Source organism: Vipera berus (genome assembly GCF_964194415.1).
Source record: "Vipera berus genome assembly, chromosome: 1".
Classification (NCBI taxonomy): domain Eukaryota; kingdom Metazoa; phylum Chordata; class Lepidosauria; order Squamata; family Viperidae; genus Vipera; species Vipera berus.
The window spans coordinates 291,204,278-291,222,259 of record NC_138202.1 but is presented as its reverse complement, the minus strand read 5'-3'; the positions used below and the strand labels follow the sequence as shown (position 1 = coordinate 291,222,259).

Here is a 17,982-nt window from a genome sequence, read left to right as displayed (position 1 = left end):
ATTTTCCAGAATGTACATTTTCATGATCGTTGTGGTGAGTTTTGAAAAATATATCTTAAGAGTGTGAACTCTTCAAATAGTGTATTAATTTCTTTTGATAAAATGTGAGGATGGAGGGGAAACAGCAGCTTTTAAAAAATTTCTATGAAAATACCACCTCACTTTCTGGGAAAGTTAGCAGTAAGCTTTAGACCGATATAGATGTTGCATGAAGAAACATGATAAAGTTCTAACATAAATAGAAAATCCTCACTGTAAAATAACCATGATCCAACACTGTAATAGCTTTTATTTCTTTTTACTTTGAAGGGTGGGGGTTGCACATGGAATTTTATTTTGAAATAAAAGGAAATTTACAGTCAGCAAAAAGGGGCACACCAAGATTATCAAAATAATTTTGGACTGTTAGACTAAGTTGTCAGAAAAATCATATGCTTCAGTGACTAGAAGTTTTTTGAAAATGTTCCAGACAAAATAAATGGAAACCCTGGATCCACAATGCCTTTTTAGAAGATTGCTTGCTTGTTAAACATGGTCTTGCAAAAATTGTAAGTCATCTGTTATTGACAAGATAAAGTATTTTAGAAAACCAAAGTTTTCCACGTTTTCTTTATACTCAAAAAATAAGTATGTTATTTCTAATATTTCTGACACAAACAAGTGCCAGTCTTATAAATATGCTACAGATTTTACTTTTGCACATATGAAGAAAAAAACCTCAGACTTTAGCTTACTGCACTCTACACACATTTAAGTTCTGTGTCTAGTTTTATCAAGTTTCTTAGAGCTCTGTCAAATAGCCTATGGGCTTGAAGAGCTAGTGCTCTTACTGCTTGTTCTTTTGGGCAATGTGTAACATAAAGATGGTACAGATCCCCCAGAACATCTATAACAACTTTACTGATTACACATTTGTGTTTGTCCTAAGTTTTAAGCTCTAACTGGTTAGGTTTGGGTAAAAAATGAATAAAAAATTTAATTTGCTTTCTGTAGAAGCTGAACTGAAGAGGCTTCTTGGATGAGAAGTGAAATGTTTTCAAGGAATGCAACCCAAAAAATCCAGTTGTCGTTTGGGAAAGCACCTTTGGGACAACCCATGATCTGGATGATTGAGACTCTCCATAGACATTTGCTTTTAGAGCTTTAGTATCTTCATCATCCAGATTGAGTTTGTAATTGTAGAAAAGAGTGGCCCTGTTCTCATAGGAGAATCTTTTCCTGTTATTAATGTTGTTATTAATTCATGTCCTAACCTTATCTGTCACTTGTTAAATTATATCCTGGGTTATTCAAGAGTGGCCATGATCCAACTGAAAAATATACATTGAGGACCAGAATGAAATAAGCACATGTTGCAGAAAACATGCAGGGGGCATATCAGTTTCATTTTTCATTAAGTTAAGTTGCCATGGAAGTTCTTAAAATGTGGTTCAAAGAATGGCACAGATTTGTACTGCTTTGTTACATGAAGTACAGACATGGTATATTTTCTCAATGTTTCTTTTCCTTAGTTTTATAGGAAGACAAACCTCTCTTTACTAGGTTGTTTGGCTGAGCTTGTCGATCAGAAAGTCGGCAGTTTGGCGGGTCGAATCCCGAGTGCCGCGTAACAGAGTGAGCGCCTGTTACTCGTCCCAGCTTCTGCCCACCTAGCAGTTCGAAAGCACGTAAAAATGCATGTAGAAAAATAGGGACCACTACGGTGGGAAGGTAACAGCGTTCCGTGCGCCTTTGGCATCTAGTCATGCCGGCCACATGACCACGGAGACGTCCTCGGACAAACGCTGGCTCTTCGGCTTTGAAACGGAGATGAGCACCGGCCCCTAGAGTCGGAAACGACTAGCACGCATGTGCGGGGGAACCTTTACCTTTACCTTTTTTATCCTTAAATTACTGTGGTAATACAATGAGAATATGCACACAATGCACGTAATTAATTACAAATCTACAAAGCTGCCAATCTATGTTGTTAATGTCACTTGTATGCTGGAGCACTTCTGTGATTAGAAAAAAATAAGACTGAACCAGGCACCCAAAAATGGTAATAACAGGGTATGCTGTTGGGTATTACTTTTGGATTAATGTGCAAAATTATTCAGTGTTCTTAAATGATTTCCCTTCAGTGCACTAGAAAGTTTCTGGAAAAATAAAAAAAATAGTGCCAATAATATTTCTAAATGTTCAAAATGTGTAGTGATGCCATCAAAATTTTATTAAATTATCCAAACAGATGATAAAAAAAACAGCAATAATCATGTAGTGACTATGAAAGGAAAAATTGTTTCTTAGGATTTTATATATTACTTTTTAATTTTGTGTCTAGAACTATTCATAAAAAGCTTCATATAATGACTGCTGTTTACTACAGCAAGAGGCTGCAGTGCTGCTTCTTAATCTATTATTTTGCTGAAGTTCCATTTCTTAGACTGAAATATGTTTTCTTTATCTTTCAGTTATTTAGAATGGAAATTTAGAAGGGATCTATATCAAATCTAACCATATTTAAAATTGTTCACCTTTTGCATAGGGTTAGCAGTCACCTTTAGTACATTTGGATTAGAAGAAGTCTAATAGGATCTTTTCATATTGTTGCTTTAAAAAAAGAGAAGAACTTCAGAAGTTAGAAGTTATCCAAAACCCATGAAAGAAGGTTTAATTCTCTCTTTCTTCATAGCAGGTGTACTTTTCCAAAGTGACAGTATTTCAGCATCTGACCTGTGGCGATAGCTATCTGCACTGCCTATAATTTTAAAAAGAAAAATTGTTTTTGGTCCTGAATTTAGAAAACAAAATTCAAGTTTGACAATATTTGGTAGCAATGTGTAATCTTTCCATTATCTACATACTAAATATACATAAGCAGATTTCAAATTCTCCAGATACATATTCCCCTTAAATGTATTTTCCTCTATTCTCTTGAGTAATTGTCTTCTTTTTTAATTGGCGACTTGCCATGACTGTTATATTTGCATTTTCTCACTTGTGTCTGTGAGGGGAATTAAAGGTTGGGAGGTGGGCTAGATTCACACCAAGGTGACACTCCGGCTTAGGTTTCATTTTGCAGCATCATTTCTTGCCATGGATAGATTGTTCCCTGCTAGCTCTGGAGTACTCTGCCTCCTGCTAGAGGTAGGAATGACCTATTCAATCACTGTACCCCCGTCAACTGACCCAGTGGAATTTTAAAGAGATTTTGGGATTATTCCTGAAACTCTTGCATTCTCCGGGTGAGGTAAAGATACTACCTCAGATGACAACAGACCTTAGATCAGATCACACTTCTGTGGATTCTGTAACCTGGACTCCCATGGAACTTCCTGGTTTTCCAAGGAGTTCAAGGAGATGAAATATCTTAAGACAGCAGTCTGCAACCTTTCCAGCCTTGCAGACTGGTGAGGGAGGAAGAGGGAATGGTTCTGCACAAGAGGCAGGAGAGGGTATGCGTGCAGTTTCTTTTGCGCAAGTGGCAGACACACGCCTGCTGCTTGCAGAAATGGGGCTGTGCATGCACCCTCACCTGCCAGCTGCGCGTGCAAGTAAAACTGCATGCAGGCACGTTTCCGGGATCTAGTTCTCAATGGGCCACAGCCCGGTAGGGATCCCCTGTCTTAAGAGACACTTATAGTGCCATTCGAGGAAGATAGAGAAAATCTGATTGGGCATACATAAGATCCTTCATTGGGATTTTCCTGATAGTGGTAAGAGCAGCAAAATGGGCTCTTATTGCATCAGCAGAGAGTCAATTGTTAGTCCTGTTGCAGGTGACCAGATGCCTCCTTGGTAAGGAGTGGTTGTGGTTGCTGTGGGGATTATTGTAGGCATCTGTTGGACAAAGTCTCTTGGATCTGTTTGAGTTGGGATCTAGCTGGGCAGGTCCTGTGGAAGGGAGGCACATGACTTGCAGTCTTGCCAGGTTATCTGAGGTGCATTTCACATACCTAGCTCTGAGACAGTAAACAGAGTCCTTAGAGCTGTAAGCTCTGTCACATGTGCTATAGATCCATGGCTCTCCTGACTAATCAAAGTCATCCAGGAAGTGGCATTTGGTTGGGTAAAAATGGTAGTGAATATTTGTGGGCCAGAGAGACTGATTCTGCCTGTTCTGAAGTGGCCAGTGTTCTGTTCCCCTCCCCCAAACTTCCTTGGACCTACCCAATTTTCATCCAGTTTCCAACTTCCCTTTTTAAGGGAAGGTTGTTGAGAATTTTGATACTTCCAAAATTCACTGGTACCCTATTGATGCCCTACCACTATTACATGAGCTGTATTGGCTTTGGTTTATTTGTTTCTTCCGTTAGATTATGTTAATAAGTTTTAAATTTTAATTCGGCTACATGTAATGCTTAGCTGGTCTAGTAATTTGGTATATCTTGCCTACTGTACTTGAAAATACATGTCAGTTGTTCAATTTCAGGGTATGTCAAATAGTGATGTAAAATATGTATAGTAAATCCAGAAAAAAATATTTAAAAGTCCAATACACATCATGCTCTGGGTACTTTTCTTCAGCTGCATTTTGTGTAATTGTGAAAGGGCTTGTTGATCATAGATAATTCTATTCCAGTGTCCTGACAGAATATATGTTTGTATACAAAATGTGCTAGCAGGTTATGAATTTACTCACCTGATTTGAAACATGGTAATGTAAATGCTTCTTTGTATGTAGTTTGTGTGTACCAGTCAAGGACCTTCATCTTTGCACTTTGATAATGAATATACTGGTGCAGAATTAGATAATCAAACTCATGTGGATATATAATTTCTTCTTTTTTTGGAGCTGGTGGCAGCTTAGTAAAAGGTCTAAATGAAAAGCATAAATAGTTCAGTGCTTGTCTAAATAGTCTAATTTGCTAAAATGTAGACTACTCATAAGAATTGCCCCATGTCCAAACCTTTGTCTAAGGATCTCAATGAAGATGGACTACAGTATGCTGCCAGTGCAGTAAAGCAGTATTATGTCTTCCAAATGGATACAGGTAATTCCCACCTCAGACAATATTTGGAACCGGAATTTCTTTTACCAAGTAAGGTGGTTGTTTAGGGAATCACAGCTGACTTTTTATGATCTTTTCTGCTATGGTTGTTAAGCAAATCACTGCATTTGTTACGTGAATTGTGTGGTTGTTAAGCAAATCTGGCTTTTCCCATTGACCTTGTTTGTCGGAAGTTGGCTGGGAAGATCTCAGATGGTGGGTTGCTTGACTGCAACCAGATGCTGCAACCATCATAAATACTTGCTAGTTACCGAGTGCCCAAATATTGATCACATGACTGTGGGGATGCTTTGACAATCATAAATGAGATAACGGGTTGTAAGTCATTTTTTTCAGTGCTATTGTAACTTCAAACAATCATCGAACAAATGGCTGTAAGTCAAAGACTACTGGTTAGGACAGATAGGGAAAAAACCCACATTTGTTACTTTCATAATGATTTTCTGAATTGAGACTGAAAAGGAAATTTGTAGAATGTTTTAGGTATGTCTTTAACAGTGATAATGAAGAATAATGACATTTCTTTTACCTTAACTGTCCTTCAGGAGGATACGCAATGTAAAGTCGTGCCAGCTGTCCAGGAAAGTAACCAATAACATCCTTTCCCTGATGAAAAATAGTTCTGACAGAACGAACGAATGAATATTTATATTTGAAATAGATTTTTCTAATTTGCATTACCCACTAAATTAATGGCAAAACATCCAACTATTAAATAAAATCTATCATAAATATGTCAAAAGCTGCACTATTTTTTTCTATGACTAATACAGAATGAAAATGCCTAAAAGAGCCATTGTGAGTCTCCTGTATAGAGAAGTAATAGTTAATCTGTGTGATACATTCTACAGTGATCCAATTTGTGTTAATTACTTCTATCGTGAAATAAGAAAAGGAAATAAGGAAAAAATCCTTAACCAATAAGTCAGTTGAAAGGCAGGATAAAAAAGGTCAATCTAAATAAATAAATCTGTCCTGCTTCTAAGATAAATGAAAGTTGTATTAATAAACAACATTTTAGAATACTTAATACTGATAATTATGATATTGTAATCTATGCTTTCTTTGTTTCTAGAACATGTAGACAAAATGTTTTACAACAAATCACTGCAATTATAATTAATACTTAATCATTATTAACCAAAATAGGACTGTACAGGTAGTCCTCAACTTATAACCATAATTGAGCCCAAAATGTCTGTTGCTCAGTGAGACATTTGTTAAGTGAGTTTTATCCATTTACAACCTTTCATGCCGCAGTTGTTAAGTGAATCACTGCGGTTGTTAAATTAGTAAGACGGTTGTTAAGTGAATCTGGCTTCCCCATTGACTTTGCTTGTCAGAAGGTCACAACAACCATGACCCTGGGATACTGCAACTGTCATAAATATGAATCTCTTGCCAAGCATCCAAATTTTGATCATGTGACTATGAGGATGCTGCAAGTGACAAAAATGGTCATAAGTCACTTTTTTCAGTGTCGTTACTTTGAATGGTCACTAAATGAACTGTTGTAAGTTGCGGACTACCTGTAATTAAAGCTAAATACATTTCATATACAGTACTTAAGTTACATATAAATAACTTCCAGTTCTTCCAGATTTTTTTCTCTGATTCTCCTTTGGTGAATATTGAAAATATACATTTTTATGATCTCATCTTCTATTCTGTAAAACCCTGTAGACTGTAGAATATAGTTTCTATCTACTGTATGAATATAAATTATCCACAATTCAGGAATATGGTTACTTCAACAGCAATACTATTGCATCAAAATAGGTATGTTTAGGTTGCAGCTTGAAATGCTTATGACCATATTTACTTTACCTAACCGTATTCTGAAACTAAATGAGCCATGGTGGCATAGTGTTTAGCAGTAGTGCAAGCTAACTGCCCACTGCCAGGAGTTCGATGCTGTCCAACTCAAAGTTTGACTCTGCTTTCCATCCTTCCGAGGTCGGTAAAATGAGGACCCAGATTGTTAGGGGCAATATGCTGACTCTGTAAACTACTTAGCATTGTAAAGCACTATGAAGTGATATATGTCTTAAGTGCTATTGCCTTTGCTAAATAGATCCTTCTTTTCTGTTAGCAAGATAATTCCTGTCCTGGTAACAATCCTGCTGAAAAGGGATAGGGAGGAAGTTCCTTTCCTGACCTGAAACATTCAGTGCTTCATTTTCCCTGAGGTTTGCTTTAAATTTCCTGGACATAGCAAGTCATGGAATAGTCTTTAGAATTTATAGGACAATTCTAAAGAGAATGCAAACTACTGATGTATTAAGCACAAGTTTATATATAAAGTTTATATAGGCTTCCATTCCAACTGCAAATCCTATTCTTGACCAATAAAAATATTAAACTTGCCCTTGTGCTGAGGAAAACAAAAGAGCAAAGTAAGCTGGTGAATAGAAAATTCATGGCAGAAGAAGCTGGAAAAGAGGTACTAGCGAGCAATTTTTACCTTGTTTTCTGGTCAAGCCTCCCTACAGCAGGTTTTTAAAATTTCAAATGTGCCCACCAGACTAAAACAATTATTTTGACTGATTATTAGGCCATTCTGATGCAGGTCACAATACAAACACAATAATGTTTGTGAAATATTTTGAGCACATTCAAAATATTCTGAAGTAGATTTTTAACCTACTATATCCCTTTCTATGATGCATGAAAAGTAGTCATTGGAGATTTGTAATTAGACTACTTCGTTGTAATTAGTTTAATGTTATGTTTGGTAAAGTGGCTTAAATAGGCTCAAAATAATCATTCTGAGATCCTGGATCAACCTTGAGGGATTTAGTTTGTTTTTTATACTTTACCCTGGAATGGTCTCTGGTGCTGGATCTATAAACTGTCGTAATTTTATTGCTGCAACTTGTCCTGCCATAAGAATTCCTAGAGAAAAAAAATACATTATAATACCTACTGCTACTAAGTCAATATTTACTCAATATATAAAATCATAGTCTCATAAAACTCATGTAGAAGCCCACACATAGATAAGCCAACCCTCAAACTTTTAACCAAAATATTGGGGGGGAACACTACAATTTTCATTGTATTTTGGTTAAAAATTCTAGAGAAGGCTTATGTCTTACTCTCTAGAATAGCTAATCTCATTGGGGAATAATATCTCAGCAAAATCAACATGACAAAGCTTATTAACAGATGGAAGCAGAGGAAAATTCCAAAGTGTTTCTTAGTATAAATATCCACAACAAATTATTTCTTTTCATAATAATACCAATAAAGGTGAATACTTGTGGCTCATGGTTGAAATCAAGTATCCTTGATGCTCTCTGAGTTTGGTTGTTTACTTACAGATGTTTCATTACCCAAACTAGATAACATTAATGAGTACTAGATGATGTTACCTAGCACTGATGATATTACCTAGTTTGGGTAATGAAAAGTCTGCAAGAAAACAACCAAGCTCAGTTAACGCCTAGGACCCCCATTTTGGAGTACTATCTGCACAAGCACTTTGCACCAAGTATTATAGAGCTGGCTATGTACTAGTGTTATTATTTGCATTACATTATTGGCACTGGAGAATATGATGAGGTATATCTTGGAAACCTCAAGAGAGCACAGCAGCAATTGGATGACTTGGCTTTTGAATATAATGCAACAAATCTGAGTTCTTTAAACATAATATTACACAGTATGGTAATGCACAAGGCCTAACCAAGTGAAGTAAGCACATTCAAATAGTTGAAATGCCTCAAGTCCAAAGAACTGTCACAGTTATGATATTTTTAGCCATTTAATTATTATAGATTCCTGCCAAATTTGGATACCCATATACCTTTCGAACACTTTACTACAAATAGGGAGGGTATGGCAGTGGAAAAACAACCCTGCAAATAAGCTTCCACAGAAGCAAATTATAATACCAGGCATTGTGCTCAAACATTGTACTCATAATGTTACACCCATAATGATTATCCATTGCATGAATGTCTGGGAAAGAAAACATTTACACTGAATCAAAACTCTTGCGTATTATAGCACAGAACAATGAATCAAATGCCAATGATACAATATTAGGCTGTACTGTATGTTCTAATTGGAATTTTTCAAACCTAATATGAGAAGCGTACAGGACAAATAGCTGAAATAAGCTGAGAAATCTATACTGAAACATAATTTTTAAATTTTCCATTGGACAAAGTGAATTAAAATAAACTACAGATGGGAGTGTAAGTGGACAACAAGAAGCTTAAAACAACAGCAGCAACAATAGGATCTCTTTATTATACTGTAGAGATTGTTCCTGAAAACACTCAGAACACATTGAAGAAAATAGGGACACTGAAAGAAGTGGTGACTGATATAGATGGAGACTCAATTGTAATTCCCGAATTACCACCTAAGGCCAGTGGTGGGATTCAGTCAGTTCACACCACTTTTGCAGAACAGGTAGCTAATTTTTTGTTGCCCAGGCCCAAAATGGACTTCTGGAAGCGGCATCCACACAGAGAACTGGTTGTTCACATATTTGAATCCCACCATTGCTTAAGGCACTTACCCCTAAACTACCCACATTCTTGTTTGTGGTAATAAAGATTATTCCATTATCATACAAAGCTAGTACAATGGCAAGATTTATAAATACAATAGCATCTGTATCTTCATGGGGGGTGTTGATCATGTCAAGCTGTGGAACATTCTTAGAATTAGAACATCTCATTGGCTTCACTCAAAAGCTATAATCAGTCAGAAGTCACACTATGAACAGAATATGGTAAAACAGATTAGTTTCAGGTTGTGAAACAAGGCTGTATACTCTCCCTTATTTATTCAACCTATATGCTGAATATAATTCACACCCTTAAAATATTTAAAAGTTTCAATCATGTCACCCCTTTCCCTTCTGTCCTCCAGGCTGTACATATTCAGTTCCTCCAATCTCTTCTGATGTGTTTTGTCTCTCAGACCATGCATTATTTTTGGACTTAATCTTATCAAACTGGACACAATATTCCAAATGGAGTCTGATTAAAGCCCTATATAGGGGGATTAAGACCCCCTTTTTCTCGTGGTGATCCCTCTAATTATAACAATAATTTAAAAGATACATTAAAAAGTAAATTAAAAAAACAGATATGCGAACCCTAGGCAAAGAGAGGATCTTGAATAGCAATGAATGAATTGGAAAAGATATTCAACTACTCTTTATGACATGTCCATACTTACAACAATCTGAATTGTGCAGGCAATTATTTTCTCCATAACACTAGTAAAAGTGAAAGTTGAAGGAAGCAATATAAATAGAGTATTTATACTTTTGTACTATGGTGTTGGAAAAGATTCCTGAGAATACTGTGGACAGTTAAGTCACCAGACTAAAAAATGAGAGACTGAGTTAGACATGAAAGCTGGCTGGGTGTCTTGGGCCAGTGACTCTCTCTCAGTGCAACCCATCTCACAGGGTTGTAGTTGTGGAGAAAATGTATGTTTGCCACCTTGAGTTATTTATAAAAAATAAAAGCGAGCCCTTATTTGAGACCGAAATGACCATTCCCAAATTATCATACTCTGTGAACTTTATGTGAAGGCCTACTTCTTTTGAAAAGACAATAATGCTAGCAAAGGTGGAAGGAAAGAGAAGAAGAGAACAAGGGGAGCAAGATGGATGGACCCAGTTGCAATTGTTATGGGTTTACCATTTGGAAGGTCTGAAGGACCAGGCTGAGGAGTTATCATTACAGAGAAAATCTATCTGTGATTATTAAGAATCAGCACTAACTTGATGGCACATAATCAAAAAAGTTTGATGAGGAGTGGTATTTTATAATGGCCTCTTGTTATTATGAAGTATTTAAACATACCTGTGATCTTATCTCAGTTATCTTGGCCTTTCTGCATATCTTACAATTCTTAGTCTCATTGGAGTTAGTGCTGTTACAAATTTCAGTGAAGCAAACAGCAGAAACCCCTACTCCTTATTCAAGCGCTTTTTATTTGATCCGTAGAAATGACACAGCAAACAAGCATTTGGAAAATTATGATAAATTATCTGTCAACCACATGGATAAATTATGCTTTGGTTATTCCATGACAAGAGCCACACTGGCAAAATATAAATCTAATAGCTGAGTGAGTCAGAGATTGAGCAGTAGATAATTCTATGCTTATGCCCTAAGTAAATAAAGTCACTCCCCTTTTTGTCTTTCAATAAACATCTATCTGACCTTTGCTTTGATTCACTTATTATGTTTATATACCATTCAATTACCATACTTCTCAGAGACTTTACAGTAAAAATATTGCTGGAAGCCGTCTTCCAAAAAGCACTTGAAACACTGAGTGCTAGTTATAATTAATTTATCAAGTTATATACGTTGCCATCTTAACAGCTGAATGATCGTAATAAAGCTTACATGATAGTATTGAATGGAATGCAACTATTGTCTACAAAATATTTCAAGCCTTGTTAGTCAACCTTAGAACATCTAGCAGTATAATATTCAATCTGACATCTCTGATCCAACACACACAACTGTTGAGACCTGCTACATTTATCAACACATTCATATTCATATTTTCATATACTTGCCAGACAGCTCTTTGTAATTTTCATAAATGAGCTTTCAGTTCTGCATTATAGCAAATATCAACATTTCTAAATTTAGCTTCCTACCCTTTCCCTGTAAACTGTAGATTAATTGATTGACCTTTATAGTCTACTTTGATATTTTATGCATTGTACATTCATATTCTAGTTACACATGTAAATGTCTTTCAGTACAAGTTAAATTTCACAGTCAAATAGGGGTGTTTGAACTTAAAGCTAGTGTTTATGAAACTGCGCCCACATTTCTACTTCATCAAAGCTTGATATTTATGTTAGTAGATCTTTGAGGGTAGAAGGTGGTGTCCATTTAACCCTTTTTAGAATTGTCAAGGAATCAAAGAGGTTGCCTATTGTCCTTTTCTCTTTATATACCTTTAAATTCTGAGCCTGAAGTTTGGAAGATCCTCTGAAGAAGATTTGGAAAGCTGCAAGGAGATTTTAGGATAGGTAAGGCTTTCTTTCTTTATTGGCATGAGTGGGTATCAATTTATACAATATTGATTTTTGCTTATTTATTTATTTTATTTTATTAGTTTTCTATACCACCCTATTCCTGAAGGACTCAGGGTGGTTTACAGGGCAATATTTAAAAGACAATATAAATTAAGATAAAAATAGAATTAAAAAGAATTAAATTAATAATAGCCCAACAATAAAACAATGTTAAAATTTAAAACTAAAACCCCCCTCAGTCAGGCCAGATAAATCGAAAAGCCAGTTTTCAGGTCCCGGTGAAACGAGCGCAGGTCGGAGGCAGTCCGGAGTTCCACAGGTAAATCATTCCAAAGGGCAGGCGCGCTCACAGAGAATGCCCTCCCTCTGGGGATCACCCGCCGGCATTCCCTGACCGGCGGCACCCTAAGGAGGCCCTCCCTAAGGGAGCACACAGGACGATGGGAAGTTGATGCCGGCAGCAGGTATTCCCTTAGATATTGGTTATATTATATTATATTGGTTGTTTTTCTACTAGGTTAACAGAATGTGGACATACATACTAAATGTGTTCTAACTTAAGAGAAGAAAACCTTGTCTTTAATTTTCCAGCCTAACTCTAAATTTATATGCATATGTGCAAATAATGCTTAATGCCATTGGTGGATTGCATGTAGTTTTCAGCTGATAGGTTGTCATCAATAATATCTTGACTTGCAAGTTAGTTTCCAGACTAGAGATCCTAATATGCAAGCATAAGCATGTTGGAATAAAATCTGATTTTAGTTGTGCTTGTAGCATACTAGCTATAGCTTATTCCAATTGATTGGTATTGGTAATCAGGAAATACTGCATCTGAAATGGGCATGATTGAGGCTGGTAATCTAATCTATACTTTTCTAATCAATAAAAAAACAATCACACCCCCCCTCCTTTCCAGGCACCAGATAGTCCCTGAGACTATTCAAAGGACTCGGGGAGTTTTTCCGAAACTTTGGTGGGCAGTCTTGTGGAGCATTTGGTTGACTAATGGAATTCAAGGTCAACATCAGTTCTCAACGAGATTGCTTCTGTAATGGTGTTTGAAAATGATCTTGGGAGATAGGACTGAGACCTACAGCCTGGGCAACTGTCTGCTAAGAGGCAGCTCGGTCTGCAGGTGGGGTAAAGGCATGGGAACCATTTCAGAAAGGATCCTTCTTAGTTTTCCAAAGACTAAAAAAAGAGAAGAAGCAAAAAAGAGGAGAAGCAGAGGACTAATCAGAGAGTGAAACAACCTAATCAAAGAAGCAACCTAGATCTAAGAAGAAATTTCGTGACACAACAATTATTCAGTGGAACAACCTGCCTCCAGAAGTTGTGAATGCTCCAACACTGGAGGTTTTTAAGAAGAGACTGGACAGCCATTTGTCTGAAATAGTATAGGGTTTCCTGCCTGAGCAGGGGGTTGGACTAGAAGACCTCCAAGGTCCCTTCCAACATAATAATAATAATAATAATAATAATAATAATAATAATAATAATAATAATAATAATAATAATAATAATAATAATAATAATAATAATAACAACAACAACAACAACAACAACAACACAGTCAGCAGATGTTCAGACTGGATTTGGCATTTTTGTCTACCTATTGAGTCCTTACCAAGGACCTGGGATAGGCAGATGTGGATGTTTGATGGCATTACAGATATCGTCGCAGGATGGAAGCAGTTCCTAGTAAGGCCGCCTTTTGCAATTGACTAATGGCGAATTTGTCAATGTCAAGGGTGTTCAAGTGGTGCTCCAGTTGTTTTGCTATTGCACCCAAGGTGCCTATTACTATTGGTACTACCCTTGCTTGCCTTTGCCACAGTCTATTATTATTATTATTATTATTATTATTATTATTATTATTATTATTATTATTATTATTATTATTATTATTATTATTATTATTGAAATACTTTCAATCTTAGAAAATTCAGTTAACGTAACCTTACAATAAAGTTCATTTTTAATTCATCTGGGTGTGCTTCTTGTCTGGACTACTTTGCAAGATGGACATCAAAGTTGCAAGACTGAAAATGACAAAGTAGCAGTCCTGACCCAGTGCCTGGACATGGTTAAGGTCTGGATGGGGAGGATCATAGGCTGAACCTATGAAGAAATGTGGGTCTGGCTCAAAAGAGGAGAGGAATGCTGAGCTACTACAAAAAGGATATCTGAATCCTGGGAAAATAGAAAGCAAGAAAAAGAAAATCAAACAACTCTGTGTCAATTGCAAGTTGACATAGAGACTTTGACAGGCATTCAGGATTTTATTATTTTATTATAATATGAGTACCTCAGGGAACACCTGCTGCCGGCATCAATCTCCCTGCGCCCTGTGCGTTCCCACAGAGAGGGTCTCCTCAGGGTGCCACCGATCAGAGAATGTCGATTGGTGGCCCCCAGGGGGAGATCCTTCTCTGTGGGCGCTCTGGAACTATGGAATCAGTTACCGGTAGAGCTCCGGATGGCGCCCGATCTTCGCTCCTTTCGTCGCGATCTCAAGACGTTTTTGTTTGTACAAGCCGGCCTAGCCTGATGGGGGATTGGTGGGGTTTTTTATTCTTGTATTCTTAATATTATCTTTGGGGTTTTATAATTGTAATATATTAATTGTTTTAAAATCGGGCAATTATTTAATTTTCTTTTAATATTTGTAACTTTGTATTTTATTCTTGCCCTGTGAACCGCCCTGAGTCCTCAGGGAAAAGGGCGGTATAGAAATATTATTAAATTAAATTAAATTAACCACACTGGAGTATATTTCTAATTGCTTAGTGATATTGTTTGTTGACCTTGCTTCAGTGGTGGGATTCAGCTGGTTCACACCACTTTGGCAGAACCAGTAGCTAATTTTTTGTTGCCCAAGCCCAGAATGGATTTCTGGAAGCAGCATCCACACAGAGAACTGGTTGTTCACATATTTGAATCCCAACACTGCCTTGCTTACCTTGAAGGGCTGACTTAGCCTTAACAAAGACAAAATGGCTATAGAATCAAAGCTGTTCTGGATCTACAGATGATGGCTGTAGATGCTGTTGTACTCCTCCATGGGAGCCAGCTTGGAATCTGGGACTTCTCCCAGAACTGGAGGTCCTGCTGAAAACAAAATGGTGGTCATGACCAGGAGAACCTTTGTACAGACCCTTGTGGCTCAATTGGGTTCCTTCCTGGATCAGGAGATGTTATGCAGAATCACCTGTGACCTTGTTACTTCAGGGTTCAACTGTTACAACTCACTCTATATGAGGATGCTCTTCAAAGCTACTCAGAAACTTATACCAATGTTTTAATGTTTCACTTCCTTGTTTGCTTCTCAAAGCCATTTTGAAATGTCATAGCATAAAATCTAAAAAACACAGTTTAATTGACCAAAAACCTGATGGGTAGGGGGAACCAATAATGGCCAAATCTAGTGATGACTATGCCATGTGGTAGTCTGTGACTTGAAATATAAGAGAAGTAATGATAAGCAGCAAAAATTAACAGTGTTTGTGAAAATAAGAAAAGAGGAAGAATGTCATACAACTGAATGTAAGTTGTTTGGTCTTCTGTAGAGGAGTTGAAGAATACATGAAAGAAAGCAAATGTGGACCTTATTGTAAATGAGAGTGAACATGGATAACACAAAATAGGACTTGTTATCATTATGGTTGTTGTGGATATATTGAATCCATTGGTTGGTGATAGCTGCTGGTTATATTCCAGTGAATGGTGACAATGGAAAAACCAGAGATGAGTTTTGGGAAACATTTTACAACAATCTGAATTAATGGACTACAAAGGGAAAAAATGTTCTGTATGTTATGACTGAATAGAACACAATGAGAGTAGGGGCTGTTTAGACCCAAAATGAATGAGATTGGTAATTGGTGAATGTCTACTTGGAGAAAATTTGTTTGCTTCAGATTCCTGGTTTTGAAATAAACCCATTCATATGGTACAAAGACTAAATAGAAATCTAAAAGCATATTCTTTTTACGGGTAGCAGTACCAGCTATTTTGAGAAGACAATGAGAAACCATTTCCTTATTACTGCCAAGAAAATGACATGGATCTGTCCATGTAGTCACTAGGAACCAAACTTGACTTGAGGGAGTATTTAACTTTAAATTTCAGATGTCCCATTGTTCCCCTAGGCCTAGGAAATCAAAGATCAAGAACTTGTACCAGAGTCCCTTTGATGCAGTTAAGGCTTTGCATCTGTTCTTTATATACTATAATTAAAATACTAGATTTATTCAAGCCTTAATTAAAGTGCTAGATAGTCCTAAGTATAGGGGCAATTTTTTTTAGAAAATTTATTAACGATGCCAACTATGGACTCTAGGGGCATTTTACAGTTTGAAACCAACAGATTGTCATTTACTTAAATTCAAAGATAAAATCTGACAATTAAATATTGCAGTTTTTATACAAATGGTTATTTCTGCATTCCACCTCCATCTTCCAATTGTGATGAACCACAGATTCCAGTAGAAGCAGATTGTATGTTCAGTAGATACAGTGGCTAGATAGGAGGAGGTTTGGAAGTTAACACAGCTGGACAGTGGTAGATTAATTATAACCTTTATCCAAAAGATGCTTTTTCATGAGGCAACTGGACTTTCTTGTTTTTCTTTGAAGATATTTCGCTTCTCATCCAAGAAACTTCTTCAGCTCTGACTGGATGGTGGAGAATGGAAAGATTTATACACCTGGCAGGCAGCAGTCCTTTCTGTCCAAAATGTGGACTTTACTGTCTTCGAAAGAGTGGCCTTTGTCTTTTAAATGCAGATGGACTGCTGACTCTTATCCTGATGGGTTTGTTCTCCTATGTTGTGCCACGCATTTATGAAGTGGTTGTTTCATTTCCCCAATGTACAGATCTGCACATGGCTCACTGCATGGTATTGCATATACCAGGTTGCTCAGTTTGTGTCTGGGTGTTTTATCCTTGGGGTGGACAAGCTTCTGCCTTAGTATATTCTTGGGTTTGAAGTGTGCATATATGTTGTGTTGGTTGAAGAACCTCCTGAGCTTTTCCGATATTCCTGCAATGTATGGAATAACTACTCACTCTTTCGAAGACAGCAAAGTCCATATTTTGGACAGAGAGGACCACTGTCTTAAAAGAGGGGTCAAAGAGGCCATTTATGTCAAAATTGAACAGCCCTCTCTCAACAGAGGGGGAGGGATCCAACATCATCTATCTCCAGTCTACAACACAGTACTTTTAACAGTTCCAAAAAGGCTCCACACCCATTTGCACTATGCAGGTGACCCTGAAGACACAGATAAGCCTCCAGGTAGCTTTAACAACTCACTAAAAGAATGCAAATGAACAGCTGTCTGCAGGAGCATAAATCTTTCCATTACCCACCATCCAGCCAGAGCTGAAGAAGCTTCTTGGATGAGAAGCGAAATGTTTTCAAAGAAAAACAAAGTCCAGTTGCCTCTTGAAAAAATCATCTTTTGGATAACTATGACCTGGATGACTGAGAATCTCCATAGACATTTAGTTATAACCTTTAATTATTTAAATCTGGTCATAACTTCACTTGCCCATTCATCATTTCATTTTCTAGTACTAATTCATGACACTGCTATGACTATCAAATATTTCACTGGTTATATCATGAAATGAGGGTGTTATTAAATATTGGTTTAGGGCAGGGGTAGGCAGCCTCGGCTCTTTTATGACTCATGGACTTCAACAGAGAGGGCCTCCTCAGGGTGCCTCCAGTCAGAGAATGTCGGCTGGTGGCCCCCAGGGGGAGGGCCTTCTCTGTGGGCGCTCCAGCTTTATGGAATCAGCTGCCGGTCGAGCTCCGGATGGCACCTGACCTTCGCTCCTTCCGACACGGTCTGAAGACCCATCTATTTGAACAAGCCGGCCTGGCCTGATGGGGATATGTTGGGGTTTTAATGGGGATTTTTATATTGTTATCGACTGTTTTA

At 37.2% G+C, this 17,982-nt stretch overlaps 1 protein-coding gene across 1 annotated transcript; it reads right to left on the bottom strand.

The window, feature by feature from the left end:
- Positions 1-2,949: 2,949 nt before the first annotated feature.
- On the bottom strand, positions 2,950-5,854 carry SPMIP3 (sperm microtubule inner protein 3). Its single transcript, XM_081312639.1, has 2 exons — positions 5,524-5,854; positions 2,950-4,833 (listed from the first exon to the last, which is right to left on the bottom strand). The coding sequence occupies exons 1-2, from the start codon at positions 5,670-5,672 to the stop codon at positions 4,617-4,619; spliced, it is 366 nt and encodes a 121-aa protein (XP_081168765.1). The 5' UTR covers positions 5,673-5,854; the 3' UTR covers positions 2,950-4,616.
- Positions 5,855-17,982: the final 12,128 nt, after the last annotated feature.